Genomic DNA, 15,832 nt, shown 5'->3' with positions numbered 1-15,832 from the left:
TTTTATATTTTACTGTGTTACTATTTTACTCTGAAAAAAGATCTGCTCTTTCCCTAGAAGACTCTGTGCTTACCTAAGTGAGAACATATCCTAACTCACTGGTCCTTTAGAAATAGTACCACAAAATGTGTGTGTTTCGACTGAAAGAACCTACTCAAGCTCTAGTCCCAGTGCAGGATCCTGGTAGGGTCAGTGTGGTTAGCCAAACAGCTCCCTGACGAGGCTGTAGGGTTCACTGTGTTTATCCTGAAGTAAAGACAAGTAATGCCTTGTCTCATTGCTAATTTGCACAGATGTCTCAACTTTGAACACATCCTTTTTTCTGGGGAAGACCAATCCTAGGCTAAGCAAATTAAACCACAGTGAGTTCTCACTCCTGAGTCAGTCCAACAGCCCTATCTATACTGTCATCTTCAAAACCCCTGCCTATCTATCTCTTGGAATAGCTAAAATAGCTGTATTAGAATAGCTAAAAATGCATGAATTTGTACTAGACCAGACTTCATCTGGTCTCTGCACATTCAGCATGCAGTCCTTGGAGCAAGTCATGGAGCCCAGTCTTTTTTCTTAGCAAAGGGCCTTCTTGATAGACTACATTGTCACACTGCCTGCCGATGACATGCATCTCGAAATTTCTTTGGCAAGACTACACAGTCCTTACAAAGTCCCTAGGAAGGGGACTGCTTTTGTTGTTTCCCCCTGTAACCTCTACTCTAGTGGTTAGGGCACTGCCGGGAGGGGGAAAACACAGGGCTTGAAGTCACTGGAATGAAAGTAACAATGTCTTGTTACTGAATAATCTAACTGCTAAATTACTGTTGTTTTTTTTTGTTGTTGTTGTTTGTTTGTTTGTTTGTTTGTTTTTGTTTGTTTTTTAATTTAATTTATTTATTTTTTGTTCAGGCAGACCCACCATTTACCAGTATATAGAATGTTTTACAACACTGCACAGAGGCAATAAAGCTTCCGTAATGCTTTGGGGCATACCTTTGAACCTTCTGAAGCTTGCTGCTTGGGAAACACAGCCCTGGGCTACAGGCAAAACAGATGAGGCTGGTTTACTTCTGGCCACATTTTAAAATAAGTGTGAATTCTGCTTTTTTTGTTGTTGTTGTTTGTTTGTTTGTTTGTTTGTTTTTGCAGGCTATATGCAAGTTGTGAGTCTTTTTGCAGTGCAGGGGTAAAAACTCAAATACCACGAGGAATGGTATTTCAGGTATATGTTTTTCTTTAGCCTGACAAATTCTGATTCAAGACAGATGTCTTCTAATAGTGAAATAAATAAGTACTGACACAGTTCAGAGATTGTCCATCTCTGAAAAGCTTTTCTAAAATACATTTTCTAGTGGAAAAAAAAAAAAAAGAATTAATTTATGTAAATCCTGTGGTTTGTGCTATACAGGATGTCAAAATAGATGTTCACAGTAGACCAGTCTGGCTTTGTAATTTAAGATTTTAATATGTATATTATGCAGGTTTTAAACTAAAATACTCCCTTAGCTAACTGCTGAAAAGATATCTTGGTGGGTCATCCATTCAGTTAAACAACAGCATCAGTGAAGGATTGTCACTATCCTAAATAAGTTTCCTGCAAACTGAGTCCAAGCTTTCCCCTTTCATCTTTTTTTTTTTTTTTCCTTTTATTTAAGTTCCTGTGTGATATTTTGGAATCACAAATTGAGATATCTTACTGATAAGACTGCTGAGTCACTGTTCATTCATTCAGGATTTTACATTTTAAAGACTGACATTTGCACAATAATTTAGCTGTAACTAATCTATACTTATGACAGCACTGCTCATGTACATATGATCACCTTTTCAGATCCTGATATTAACAGCCTGCACTGCACTTCATGGAAGCACCCACATCCAAGAGAGTTTGGTGACTACCATGAGTCATACATACATGCTTGAAGACAACAGGCATTTTTAGAGGTATTTGGAAGTCTTGGAACACAGTTACACATCAGACAGAATTAATAACCTAGTCAATAACCTAGTGGTAGGGGATGGACTCCAAAAGTCTATAAAGTATATAAAAAGAAAAGATACTCAAGTTTTAGTAATATATCTCCCTATGTACCTAAAGGCACGTCTCTGTGTGCTCAGCTCTGCCTCAATCTAATCAGGCCTGATTCAGCTCAGTTTCCTATCTCATAGCTAAACTTGACCTGGTCCTGAAAACGAGCAGTCCCATTGCTACATGCTCTCAGAGACCTCGTCTTTAATGTGTGCTCAAAGCCTAGCACCAGCAGGATCAAGCTGCATACAAGCAGCAGGGTCAAGCTGCATACAAGCCGAAGATTTAAGACTGCTTCATTCAAAAACACTTGGCCAAGGCCAGTGGTAATAACCTTTTAATATAACAGCTTAGCAGCCAGAGCATGTACCCGCGGCGTGAGATCTGGTTCTGTGTTATCTTCCTGTGAAAACTGGTGGGGTGGGCTCAAGGCCACGTCTCCACCCCTGCAGAACCCATGGAGCTAAGGGTGATGGGGATGCCAGAGCTGGGCGGAGGGGCCACTCGTCATCTCTCATACACAGACTGTTCCATGACACGAGAGAGAAATCATGACTTACGAAGGATTTGTGGGATGAGGGGAGGGGAAGGTATAAAAAAAAAAAAGCATACGAGTTCATGATTGTGTAATCTCCTGGTCAGCACCCTGATGTTGGAGGTGAAAGGAAAGGCAAGCAAGGAGCCTCGGATATGAAAGGAGTTTTGTGTCTTCTATAGTGAGTGTCTAATGTCAAATTAATTCCCTGCCAGTTTTAGCCGATCATTAACTAAAGGCAGCTGTGTTTGTGCAACCAGTGTGTGACACTGACATCTGACACAGATTCAACAAACACCATTGTCTATAAAGCCTTGCTTTAGCTTCTCGCACAGCCCAGCCAGGAGGACATCCCCCATGCAACACAGAAATCCGAGCTATTGGGCAGCAGTCCCAGAGCGAGGGACAAGAGCACCCAGAAGACTTGCCCACAGACCTGTTGGATCAGTATCTGAATCCGTGCTTTGTGTTTCACAAAGCCGAGAGGAAGGAAGGAGACGCAGCTAAATAGATTACACAGGGGCGTGTGGGACTGGGCATGTGCGCTCCTCTGGAAAAGGAGAGCAGCTGTGTGACGAAAACCATACGGCAGTTCTGGATACTGGCAAGGAGGACGTGCAGCTGGGTGCCAGCGCTCCCACGTGTGTTTGGAGCCAACCATAACAGCTCCTGGCACAGAGGCAGAGCCACGAGTCACGATGAGACAGAGGAACTCATTTTCTGCCTGGCACGCCGCGGCCTACGCACTCGTCTCACCTCTGCCTCTGCTGCTCACCAGAGCATTGACTCTGCTCTTGGGTCTGACCCTTTAAAAGCTCAAACTGTTTATGAATAATCTGATACGGTGCACAACCATCACACCCAAACTGCAGTTATTGAAAAATTTGTCCCCAGATGCCGTGTGTTTGGGGTCAGGGTCAGCATGCCTTTGCCTACAGAGCCTAGGACATCTGGACAGCTGGACTTGCAGACAATACTGCAGCATAAATAAAACCACAAACCCATGCAGGATTAAAATAACCTTTAAAAATCAAAGACCACCCTGAAACCTGATGAGAATGTCCTTTCAAACCCTATGCTTTTATTTATTGCCTGACGAAGTTTTGTTTTCCAGTATATGACCTTCCTCTAATTAGATTATTTAAATCTCTTTGTATACACAGAAATTATTCGCACTTCCTCCCAGGCATGATTACAGTTGAAGGCCTTATCTATTGTTTAGTAAATACCTCTTTTTTTTTTTTTTTCTTCTGATGTTCTTCTGAAAACCACAAACATTATAGCAGACATCAAAGCTCTTCCTTCAGAAACAGGGCTGTGGGCAGCAGAATTGCCATTATGAATATGGAGCATAATAATCTCCCAACAGGAGGGAGATTCAGGCATAACAACCGTTTCAATAAAACGATAAGGAAGTTTTAAATGCTAAAAGTAGTGCAATGGACATAAGAAGTCAGATAGGGAACTGCTTTTCATCATAGCCCCACTGGAAATCATCTTGTAGCATTCTTTGAAGGATTTTCCTTAGTCGAGTTCTCCCATTGCCTTAACAATTTTCACATAAAATAGGTAAAGGTTTGATCCACTGTTTTAGAATAGCTAAAAGCAAATTTGGCTTAATCTCTTTCTCCTACATACTGAAGGCCCAAAGAAGAAATCAGCCAGGGGAGTGTCAGACATAAGATATGCTTGTGATTTAATTTGCAAGCTAATATTTCTTCAAGGGGGCAAATTTCATTTGAAAATGAAATGGAAATGGCTAGGAAGGCTAGGAATAACTAGGAATTCTGAAAAAAAAGCATTTGAAGCATTTGAAGCATTTTCTGAAAAAAAAAGATTTTTTACTCACCACCCCCACCACAATAAAAAACTCATATTTTTATGTGTTACGCAGAGTAACACATAGTTACATACAAATTACACTTGGTAGTGTCCAGTCCTGTGAGGGTTTCTGTGGGTCATTTCCTTGCCAGTCATCTGGCAAGTCTATCATTTATCATTTCATCTACAAGTTCTGCTCTTAACTGAGGTCCTGTATGTTTTCCGATTTTATTTTATTTATTAAATTGAACCACTGGCTGTGACCTTTGAAATGATATGGAGTGGTTTTTTGTTTGTTTGTTTTTCTTTTTCATCAACCTGCTCAAGAAATATATTTTTCTGGCTCTCATATCTTCTCTTAGATTTAAAGGATATTTTTTCAGAAGAAATATTAGAAGAAATTTTTTAAAAATTCAAGATTTTTAAAGCAGCTATAAGTCTGAAAACTGCATTATTCCTCTGTTTCATCATTTATAGCTTGGAGGACATAACACAACCTGTAAATGCAAAATCATTTTTTTTATTTTTAAGCTGTGCTGTTTTGCAGGTGAGGATTTGGTTCACCATGGGACACTGCTGCTTCCCCAGCCCCAAGTTCTATGTCTCTGCAGTGAATTGCATCATTTGCTGTTACTGAACAAGTAGGGGTAGGAGGAAACAATCTACATGTAAGTGGTCAGTTTGTGCAAGGAATCCACTTCATGTTACTGGAATATATTGCAGTTTGATGCATCTCTCCCAAACATGCTGTATAGTTTTTTCAGGCTCTAAGGCAGAGTAATTTTTGCTACTTGCCTGGTGGTCTTGAGCAGCCAGGCTTATGCAGATCCATTCAACACAGTGAATTTAAATTTGTGGATTCTTCTCATTTCCTTTCCGCATGACTTTTCACAAAAGGTATGCATATTCTTGGCAAATATTTCAACAAGTGTACCTAAAAGTAAAATTGGAAATAGAAAGCTTCGTTTCAGTTTTAGGGGTTATTCATATTTGTAATCTCACGTTCAAGTAAATGGGCAGACTTGGTGAGCAGACATTAACAATCCCTGACTGAGATCATACACGCCTAAAGCATGTTATTAAATTATTATTACTAAAGAAAAATTCAAATTTTGCTTCTGATTCTCTGGTATTTATAGTCACTATCTCTGAATAGTTGTATATTATTTTAAACCCTAATACGCCTCTGACCTGAACTGCTGCTGGGGCAGCGCTTAGCAATTTGTGCTCTGGAGGGAGGAAACAGCAACATTTCTATTTTTACTGGTACTTCTTTCAAATCACCTTAGAAATTCATAGGTTGGCGCAGTCCTACATCTCATACAAAGTAACAGACCAAGACAAAAGCTTACTAATGATTGCTATTTATTTTGTTTAGTCAATAAAAAGTGCATAGTACAAGCCCTTTATCCCAATCCAAGTACTCAGTAAAAGATTACTAGGAAACCGCAAATGGCACAGATGATTTTTTGTTTGGCATAATTCAGACATTTTAAACCACTGATTTACATTAGATACATCACATCGTCACTCTTCCTTTTTCAATAATGAACATTACAAGGCTAAGTGATCGGCAGACAATACATGAATACATATGATTTCTCATTTCAGAGTATAGTAATTGTGTTAAGCAGACTCTAAAAATACTATTGTTTTAACAAAGTTCTAAGCTAAGGTATAATTGTAAACTTTCCTCCATATTTCCCAAGTTGCTACAACTTGTGTCTCTTACTATCTGAGCTTAAAACCATTATTAGAGAATTAATTATATCCCGAAGCTTCACATCCTACTAATCTCTTCCACATTTCTTTTCAAAATTTGCCATAAGCACCTGTAACCATGATACAGTTATGTCAGCAAACCACATCACTGAAGGCCAGATTTCTGCCACCCTTACCAAAGCTGCTACTAGTACATTATCTCAGAGTAGTCCCACAAGCTTCAGTGCAACTACTGGATGAGTAAGGCACTACTTAACATGAATAAGAGTGGCAAAATACAGTCCTATCATTAGTTATTTTTCATTAAGAGTGGTGGTCTGGAGGTTGTGTCTTGGAGAGAGTATCTGAATTTAAAAGGCATACATTTTGATTTGGGATAGTGGCCTGGCTCTTCAGTAAAACATTTCAAATAAAATATTCCAATGATTTTCTTTTCCATAGAAAATTTAAAATAGCAATTTACATGAGGGAAAGCATACAGGTATAAAATCACTGGGACAATTACTTAGAGGAATTTCAAGCAAAGACAGTTCATTTAAATGTAAAACACAACATTACTCTGAACAGAAAATTTGTTTGCCAAGACCGCTAGAGCTGGGAGCACATGGTGCGTTTTACAAATACATCCAGAGACATTTACATAAAGCAAGAACAATCCTCGTGAGTGAGGTGCGTCTCCTGTAAATCTCACTAACTTCCAGCAGGATGAGGAGTGGCTCGCTCTGGCTGAAATGAAGCCTGTTTCATTTTTACTTATTTATTTAATTTTTAAATCAATTGGAAGCCTGTTTTATGCATCCAGTAGTAAAGGATTCTGGCCAAAAAATCTTGGAGAAAAGGTCAGTGTAGTAGATTATACATATTTCCTTGTTGGTTCAACAAAATGAGGCCGAATTACTTGCTTTGTTCCAACAAGTATTCCAAACAGAAACGTACAAGGCAAAAAGCAAGCACCGTCAGACCGCTTGTCCCAGTGACACCTTTACACAGTGTTTGTGGCCTGGACACCATTAGACACAACAGGACAAACTCAGCTTCTCTGCTGCAACTCCACTGCTTTACAGGGCAACACACGGATGTCACTGAGAGCACCTGGCACAATCTTCTTCATTCGTTTGATTTTTAACTCATCCTGTGCTTGGGAGCATGCTATTCCACAGAAATTCAAAGGGCGATGACATCAAACTAGAGAAGCCTTTCTTCAGGCCTACACTGTACCTTTGCAAGGAGGCTTAGCTGGCCCACTGCTTACCCTGAGGAGGAAAACCCTGTGCCTGTCAACCACGGGACTGATGTGAGATTTTTGTTAGAGCCCATCAATACAAACCTTGATGCACCTGAACAGTTAGTCCCTTCAGCTCTGTAACTAAAGTCCTCATGAAATAAAGGTTTCTAGAGTAAGGCCTTGAATTCCCATCTGCCTGTTCTACTGACCTTTATGGAAAGAAGCTTCATGTTGGTAACATAAAAATGTTCTTTACATTATTCTCATCAATTTTTCATATTGATCAAGAAAAATATACAGTGTTGCTTTTCTGTACATCTTTAAAATGTTCTTAAATTAATGTACATAAAAAAGTCATTCCCATTTGCTACAATGGGAGATGTGCACCAGTACGTGCACAGCCACACATACACACACATAAACACACCGCACATACACACAAGTAGTAGAGGGAAGAGACATGCCATATGTAGTCACCTGCAATTTTGTTATTCTACAATTACAACCAGTAGATAAGGATGAAATGTCAGGAATTGCTGATAACGTACAAGTGAAGAAAACTGAACATCCAGGACGTGTTGCATACCAGAAGTTGGTAACCTCTTGGTATGATTTCATCCTGCCCATTTAGCCACATTACTTCGTGGCTAAAAACTCAAAATAATGATTATTAAACGACTATACAAGGACAGAAAATTCTGCCAAGTTCTTCTCACTATATTTCTCATAAAGTCTCTAAGTAAATAAATCTGATTTTGGAATATATATTTTTGAAAATATATTGAATAAGATGCATCATTTATTAAAGAAGAAGATTAAATTAATTTCTTTTTTGGTGGTAATATCTTTTGTGTACAGTTCCCAATATATATGTCAAGACTTTGACAGTAGCAGTTATATCACATTCACTTCTTTGCACACGCACACAAACATACAGTTTAATTCTAGTGGAAAATCCGTGCTTTTGCCAACAATCCTAAAAACTATATTAGTGGTCCGAAGACCAGGCTAAAAGCTGCTCTGAACCCAGGGCAAATATAAAATAATTTCTTTTTTTTCACAGCACAACTAAACTAATAGTTGCAACCATAATATAACTCTCAAAAGTATACTGGAGGAAAAAATATGGATTAATCTGAAGAAAGATCTGTAATTTTTTCCATTATTATAGATGCACAGGGATTTTCATTTTCTTTCAATGCATATCAGAAACCACTGCAAAGAAATTAAGATCACTGTAACAAGACTGAGTGGAATGTCCACAGTTATGGTAACAACCAAAAAAACCCTGCAACACCTTATCATTATTCAAATTATAACCTACCAGGGATTGTAGTAATATACAAAGCAAAAATTAACTTAAAATTGAAGTAGCTAAAAGCAGTTCGTGTAGATAACTGCTGGATTCTGCTCTATATAAATGAAAAAAGAACAATATTGAATGGGGTTTTGGAGTAATCTGGTCACTTCGTCCATTTGGTCGTGCAAGGTTTTAGCTGCTGAACCTTTCTGATCCTGAAAGCTCTAGTCCACTGGTGGGGCTGGTGGTTCTTGTCCCTAGCAGAAGGAAGGAAGAAAAAAAGCATGAACAGGATTAAGAATAGTACCTCACAAAAGAAGATTTACCAATGTAAAAATGAAAAAAACTCAGGAGACTTTTTTCTTTTTCACATTTTCATGCTATAATTTTGTTTACTTACCTAAAATCTATGACACATAAGAAGGCAGGAGGCAGTTCTAGCCAGAGACAGTGCCCACAGAATGTCCTTATCCACCCTCAGGCACCTATGCATACGCACCTATGCACCTTAGCTCCATCTGATGGCAGACCTCAGAGCTGGCCTTTGTGATTCTACAGTCACTTTGGTTTGACTTACTTACATTTTTAATAGAGTTCCAAGAAAACAGAGAAGAAAGCACAGGAAAAACAATTTAAGGAAAAAAAAAAAAGACTGCAATGTGATCTGTATTAAAACCAAATACATTTAAACTATTGTAGTCCCTTTAAGACACTTACATGACGTGGGCTGGTGGGCTTTCCGGCTGTACTGGAATCCCTCAGATTACTAGGTCTCAGTAAGAACAAGACAAATGCAATCACGACCCAGGCCATCACTATCATGGCAAAGCTGATGCCATTGTCACCGGAGAAATTTGGTCCTGGCACTACAGACAAGGAAAACTCAAGTTATAAAACAGCGTAACAGCAGAGTTTTCTTCAAAATTAAAACAAAAATGCAATATAAATACCAGAAAAAAAGGGAAATATTTTTCAATCAAATTTCCTAGTTATTCCTTCCTTTTGGTTAGTCTCACTTCTTTTAAAAAATCACATTCATCTGGTAGACCTTGCAACTTGACCACCATGCATGAAATCTGTGGCACAGTACAGAATTCAACTTGATTCTCAAGATTAGCATCTTCATCTCTAAACTAGCTTCCCTTTCATGCTACCTATAAAACAAGTAATGTTCTAGTCCATAAAATTACCAGAATCAAAGAGATTTGTTTAGTAACGTATAAGGCTAATTGTTTTTTTCTCACTTCCTGAAAATGCACTATCTGAAACAACAGAAAATCTGTCATTGATTTTAAGTGTCAACTGTTTGTTTTCAAAGGCATTTAATACAAAGCTATAATGAATAACCTTCAAAACAAGAAGAGCTATTCTATTTTATTTACTAATTCAGATGAAAACTTCAACACATGGGAAAATTTCACAGGAACACTTGTATCCATCAGATTTTTGGTTGTCTCATCAACTCATTTGGATCATCTCATTATAGAGTCAAGTCTGGATACAATACGGGTTGGAAGCTGCTACGATTTAATGTTTTTTAGGCAACTTATACCCAGTAAACTGCTGAAGTCAGTCATTTCTTTGAAGGTTTGTTGATAACAAAGAACTGTCCTCATCACTGTCATACTGGGTAGCGTTGCTATCAGAGGCTCTTCTGAGAAAGTGGTTTCTTGATAACACAGCTAAGATACAGCAGTGGGCCACCATGGGGAAGCTTACAGCTAGCTATCCCATGCACAACACTGCTGTTCTGTGAATAAGACCTACAAACCAGGGCTTTTGGACTGATGTCCCTTACCAACATCATATACACTCAAAAATGTCAAAAAAAAAAAAGTGTTATACAAGTTCATACTTCTCACAGTATCTACAAAATCATTAACACATTTGAGCAAATGAAACTGCCATATAGTTCCTGCCTTTTGAACATCCAAAAAACAGACTATTCAACACTTAAGAAGTTGCCAATGTACAGGAACTTTACTAGAAATACATACAACGAAAAGTGACAATTTGCTTGGAGATCTAAGTCTAAGGGTGTTGTATATGAGGAGTAGTATGAAGTGAATAAATGAGAATCTTACAGCCTTTAGCTCATTAAATTCTAACACAAAACTGACTCAAAGCATACGTAATGTGATGTATCAGTATGTCAAATCTTGGATGACCTTTTTTATATAAGCAGGCCAGCAAATCAGCATGCAATTTGGCATGAGAAGAACAACTGCTTTATCTGGGGGCTTCCAGAATTAACAGCGACCCTGAGACCACCTTCAGCAGCACATAGGACAGCCTTAGATACCTGCTTTGGCACGTATGCTCAGCAGAGCAATGAAAATTCAGATCACTGGTTAGACTGGATTCCACACAATGCAGGGAAATGGACTGGTCAGGCTGCCTTCCTCGAAGTTGTTGGATTTTTTGGTGAACCATAGAGCACTTAGGGCTTGTGGTTAAACAGGATTTAGGGCAAGTAAATGGTGGTAGGTCGGCTCATGCTACAGGTCAAGAAAGGGAGTTAAAGGAACCACAGTGGGAAACCACAGGCATTCCTACAAGGCACAAATCCTACCAGCGTGCATTGTAATACCGTTTGGATGGACCCAGATGTGCCAAAACGTGTTTGAGACTAAGTGAGACAACAGCTGATCTAACACGGCTTGGCCCTGCTCTACCTACTCAAAGCATGCCAGGTCCTAAAACAGCCACAACACTGTTTATGCTATTCAAGTACCACTAAAGCCACTTCTGTTACAAATGGCCACGTGTTTCAATACGGATGAGAGAGATTTCAGAATCTGCTGTTAATCTCTTGACATGAAGAGATGAGAATAAGCAAAGTCTCACACAGCTGGGGTAAATAACACATTTCCAAGCTTTGCATCTCAAATTGAGATGCAAACAAGAAGCTATTACAGCTACTGGGACAAATATAATGTAGAAGTCATAAATCTTACACTAGAAAGAGCTCCAGCACAGGGATCACAAGGTAATCAAAGAAAGGCTGAGTGAAGCTGAAACCAGGTAGGATGCAATTTATGCTGACGGCCACAAGAAAACATTCCGAGAGTTCACAAAGTAGTTTCACCTATAATTGATATTCTGAGGTAATTTTGGGGCGTTTTTTGATTTCTTGAAGATTAAAGGTTATCCTTTTAATCTGTTAAAGGCTACCTGGGTGATATTTTCTAATTTATCCAGATAACTAAGAAATTGTCCTGTCCTGACCTCACAAACGAACGCCGCTGCCACCATCCATTTTGATCACAGCAACATCTAGTTATTAATCTTCAGTGCTTGGGAGACACCAACTACAAGAACATTGCAGTACATTTCCCCCTTATAACCTATCACACTGAGTGAAATGAAGCTTACAGTCTCCAACCTGGCTTTCCACAGAACACCAAACCCAGCCCAAGGTCTTTATTTTCAGAGCACCTGGTCCCTCGGGCGCAGCATACCTACATACCCACGCACCTCTGAACGAAGCCTGGGAGCAGCTCTGCCCCCGGATTTTTTTACGCCATGGCTGAATTATCTCTGTGCAGGAGGAAGTTTTATGAAGGGATGGCTTGAGACTGTGGGATGAACTCCCATGGAAGATAATGAATACACTGAGTCATAGCTGTTGCTCCACTCAAGATATATATTCTTTGGCTTGCTTTCTCCTATAGAAACAGAGACTAAAACAGGTAACAAAACAACACTAGGCCACATCAGCCAGCCTTCTCTCAGAGAGAGACTGGAAGGAAAAAAAAATCTTATGTGGCAGATATTTGCTACTTCATTTAATGTTCTACTAAGAGGCAGTCAAAGATCCTAAAATGATGAGTTTGGTAAAAATAATTTCTAAAGATTGAAGGTCAACCACCTTCTCATCAAGCAACTGAAATCTCAAGAATTAAAATAAGCAAATACCCTTGTTAAATACTCCATGCATGAGATTAGTTCTCCTCTTAAAGTGCTATTTTTCATTCAAAGTGAGGTTGTACACTAGAGGAAAGGAGGAAAGACTGCATTTATTTTACATTGAAAGTATAATCCATGTGGTGCTTTTTGTCTGCCCTCTCATGGCAGAAATGTCTCCTTTTGGATCTTCAGCTTTTTACTGTTTAACATCTGCATGTGGAAAGGCAAAAGTATGCTCTCAGACTTGTGTCTTTTTCTTTCCACAGTGTTTTTTAGCCTTTCCTGTTCTGTGAAAGAAAGGCAGGAAACCATATGAAGAGAGGTATCTTACAGACGAATTACCAGGGAAGATGAAGAGCCAATGGGACCTTCAGCAGATAACCCCTGCAAGCTAGCAGACTCAAAGGCAGGGGTAAGGAAACTGAAGAGAGCCAAAATGGACTCAAGCAGAGGAAGGGAGAAAGGAATTACCAGAACAGGGAGGGAAGAGCTGGCAGATGTTTCATGTTGTTACGTCAGGATGCTGTGACTCCCCCAGAGGAGTCCAACTCAACATGAATCACTGATACACATTAATTTTCAAACACATAAAAATTTGGAAGTAGGGTAGACAACGTTTCAGACAGTCATCTCTTGACTGTTAACATTACAAACCAGCAGAGCACAGAAAAGAGTAGTGTTGAAAATATGAATGCGGAGAATCCAGGTCACTACATCTGGGAATTGCTAGAGCACAGAGAAGAAACTCAGGCAGTGGCCCCTGATTTCCTTCCACGGGGTAGGATGACTTTGAAGGGCCATGAGCCATCAGTGCAGCCCCCTGCCAGGTGGGGATCCTCCCTGGGCTGGATGAACCACTGATGTTACAACTGGAACACGCTTCAGAGAAACACTCTCCACTCTGCTACCCTACATTTGCATTAGGCAGAATTCAGAAAAGAATTATCACTTCTATCCTCATTTATTGGAAACTGTAAGATCCCATAAGGCCTTCTGATTTCCTGAGCATAAAGAATCCCACAGAACATTAATGTGTCGCAAGACATTTGCAGCCTTCTTTCTCCAAGGCACCCACTGAAACAGAGGGGACAGTCATCAGACCCTGATGCATGCCTTCCCATCACAGCAGATACCCTGATGGAGAACAGCCATCGAGTAGAGCACCCAAATGCTCTCTGAAGTGGTGTTCATATCCTCCTGTGGTAGGAGCACAAATCTAAAAGCACTGGCCCCGGACCCAGCAGAAAACTTTCCACAAGGCAGTCACTACAATATAATGGGGCAAACAACCGTAAAAAAGAATTTAGAGCTAGTAGCACAGAAATGTGAGTGAGGGAGTCTTGTACTTCAGTTGGTGCTACTGTTTTGATCCGGCTCCTAAACTCTAAAAAAGATCTGAAATCAAGGGTTGAAGAAATGAAATGTGTACTTGGGAAGAATGAATACAGGGTGTTTCTGAAAACTTCCAGCTGGTATCAACAGCAAAATGCATGACGCTGCTGTGACACTGGCTGAGCCACAGCCCTGACGTTTCCCGAAACAAAACCACATACGTTTCATCAGTTATTCCACAACTCTGCAACTTAAGAATCTTTGTGTGACAACACTCCCAGCTGTGCTTCCAAAGGGAAGACCAAATCCAGGGAATGAGCAAATGGGTGGGAGTCAGATGAGTTTCTTCATACTGAGGTCCTGAAATGAGGAATCAAAGGCAGCAAGTAACACAAAATGAAGCTCTGGGACTTAGGGAAGAGAAGATCCGCCTCAAACACAAGCTCATCGTGATATAGCTCAAAAGAATGGGAATGAGGCGATGGGCAGAAGATTGGTCCAAAATTGTTTCAATCTGTCTCTGAAAATGTCTCTAGAAGCTTTTGCAGGCTCAATCTGTTTATTTTTGACTTTCACTCCTGGGAGTTGGCCCAAGTACAGAACCACAGAAGCATCACAGAATAATCTGACAAATAGGCAGTCGCTGTCATTGCATCAGCAAAAAAATACCTTCGCTGGAACTAAATTTAAAGCAATATAATAACATAGGGGAGGATTTACTCTATCATTTTTGCTTTGGTTTTTGAAATAAACCACTGGTTTGGAACAATTGCTGCCAAACTGCTTGCATCTGCACAGACAGTTATTACATGGATCCCTTTCAGGATGGAAAGCAATTTGCCACAAACCGCTCACGTCTCCACTGTACTATGACTTGGTAGCACAAAAGCAATCCCATAAGCTTTGTGCTCATACATAAGAGAACTTACTGATTTATACAGCCTTTACCCTAAGGGACGTATAAATACTGATGATTTCCTCTCCCAGATTGAAGAAAAACAATAGACATAGAAGCCTAAGGTCTAGAAGACTAAAAAGGACAGGTGCATTTGGGAGAGGAGGGTTGCTGGAGGTCTCAGATGCATGTCTGGAAAGTCCATAAGGAAAAAGTACAGCCAACGGTGCCATTATGGCAGATGTGCTTCCCACTTTTTTAGAGCTCATAGGCTTTCCTCTTCAGCCCATCATGACAATGAATCTGGGAGCGTGTCACGCTGGGAGGACACAGTGCAAATACAAGCTAGATGCCTGTCTCTAACCAGGATTTACTGGGGAGTGAAGAAGGAGGAACATGAGTGAATGAAGGCATGCACTCTCCCCAGCATCTGAGAAACCTTGACTGCGCTGCTCCCAGACCTGTAGAAGACACAAACACTTCTTGCAGAAGAGCACCAGCAGCTCCTACTTCCAGGAGCACTGCTCAGGTGCTCCCCGGAGCCTCACAGTAGTCCTCATGCAGGCTAATTGAGTGTGTTCACATGCTCAATTGGTAAAGCAATATAGGAAAAACAGATCCACTTCATTTTTTTTTATAAGCATTTGGCAATGTTCCCTCCAGACTATGAAGAGCGTAAACAGAGCACCTCAGGGCAAGCTCACATTGCTGCATAACTTCTACACAGTCATACTTCCCTGCAGAAGCTGGTAACGTTTGATTATCCCAGTAATGCTCATTGTTTGGGAGGGTTTGTTTCTGATGTGTTTCACAGCAAATTTCAAGGCAGTGTACACATTGGTACTCTGCTTCATTAACTATACAGCCACCGAGTCAAACAGAGACACAGTCATGGCATATGTTGGCTTAACAGCCAGAGCTGCTGTAGCTGAATATCCAGGCTTTACTGGTTAGGCTGCCATGACAGTAAGGGGGAAAATAACACCTTTCTCCAGATTCTCTCTTTAGGGTGAAAATTAAACTTGAAGCTTACTCGGAGGTCAGTGGTAAGATTCAACAGTGCTTGGTGC

The 15,832-nt window shown here is 40.0% G+C and overlaps 1 protein-coding gene across 1 annotated transcript in view; it reads right to left on the bottom strand.

Annotated features, from left to right (window-relative positions):
- Positions 1-5,727: 5,727 nt before the first annotated feature.
- Positions 5,728-15,832, bottom strand: part of SMIM14 (small integral membrane protein 14) — a 37,747-nt gene continuing 27,642 nt past the window's right edge. Inside the window, exons 4-5 of the mRNA XM_027457231.3 lie at positions 9,344-9,492; positions 5,728-8,883 (exon numbers count right to left, since the gene is read on the bottom strand). Of these exons, the coding sequence (XP_027313032.2) occupies positions 8,851-8,883; positions 9,344-9,492 (182 nt within the window). The 3' untranslated portion in view covers positions 5,728-8,850. The remainder of the gene's footprint in view (positions 8,884-9,343; positions 9,493-15,832) is intronic.

This window comes from Anas platyrhynchos, chromosome 4 (assembly GCF_047663525.1).
Source record: "Anas platyrhynchos isolate ZD024472 breed Pekin duck chromosome 4, IASCAAS_PekinDuck_T2T, whole genome shotgun sequence".
NCBI classification, from domain to species: domain Eukaryota; kingdom Metazoa; phylum Chordata; class Aves; order Anseriformes; family Anatidae; genus Anas; species Anas platyrhynchos.
The sequence above is the reverse complement of the archived record's forward strand: the minus strand, read 5'-3'. Positions and strand labels throughout refer to the sequence as shown.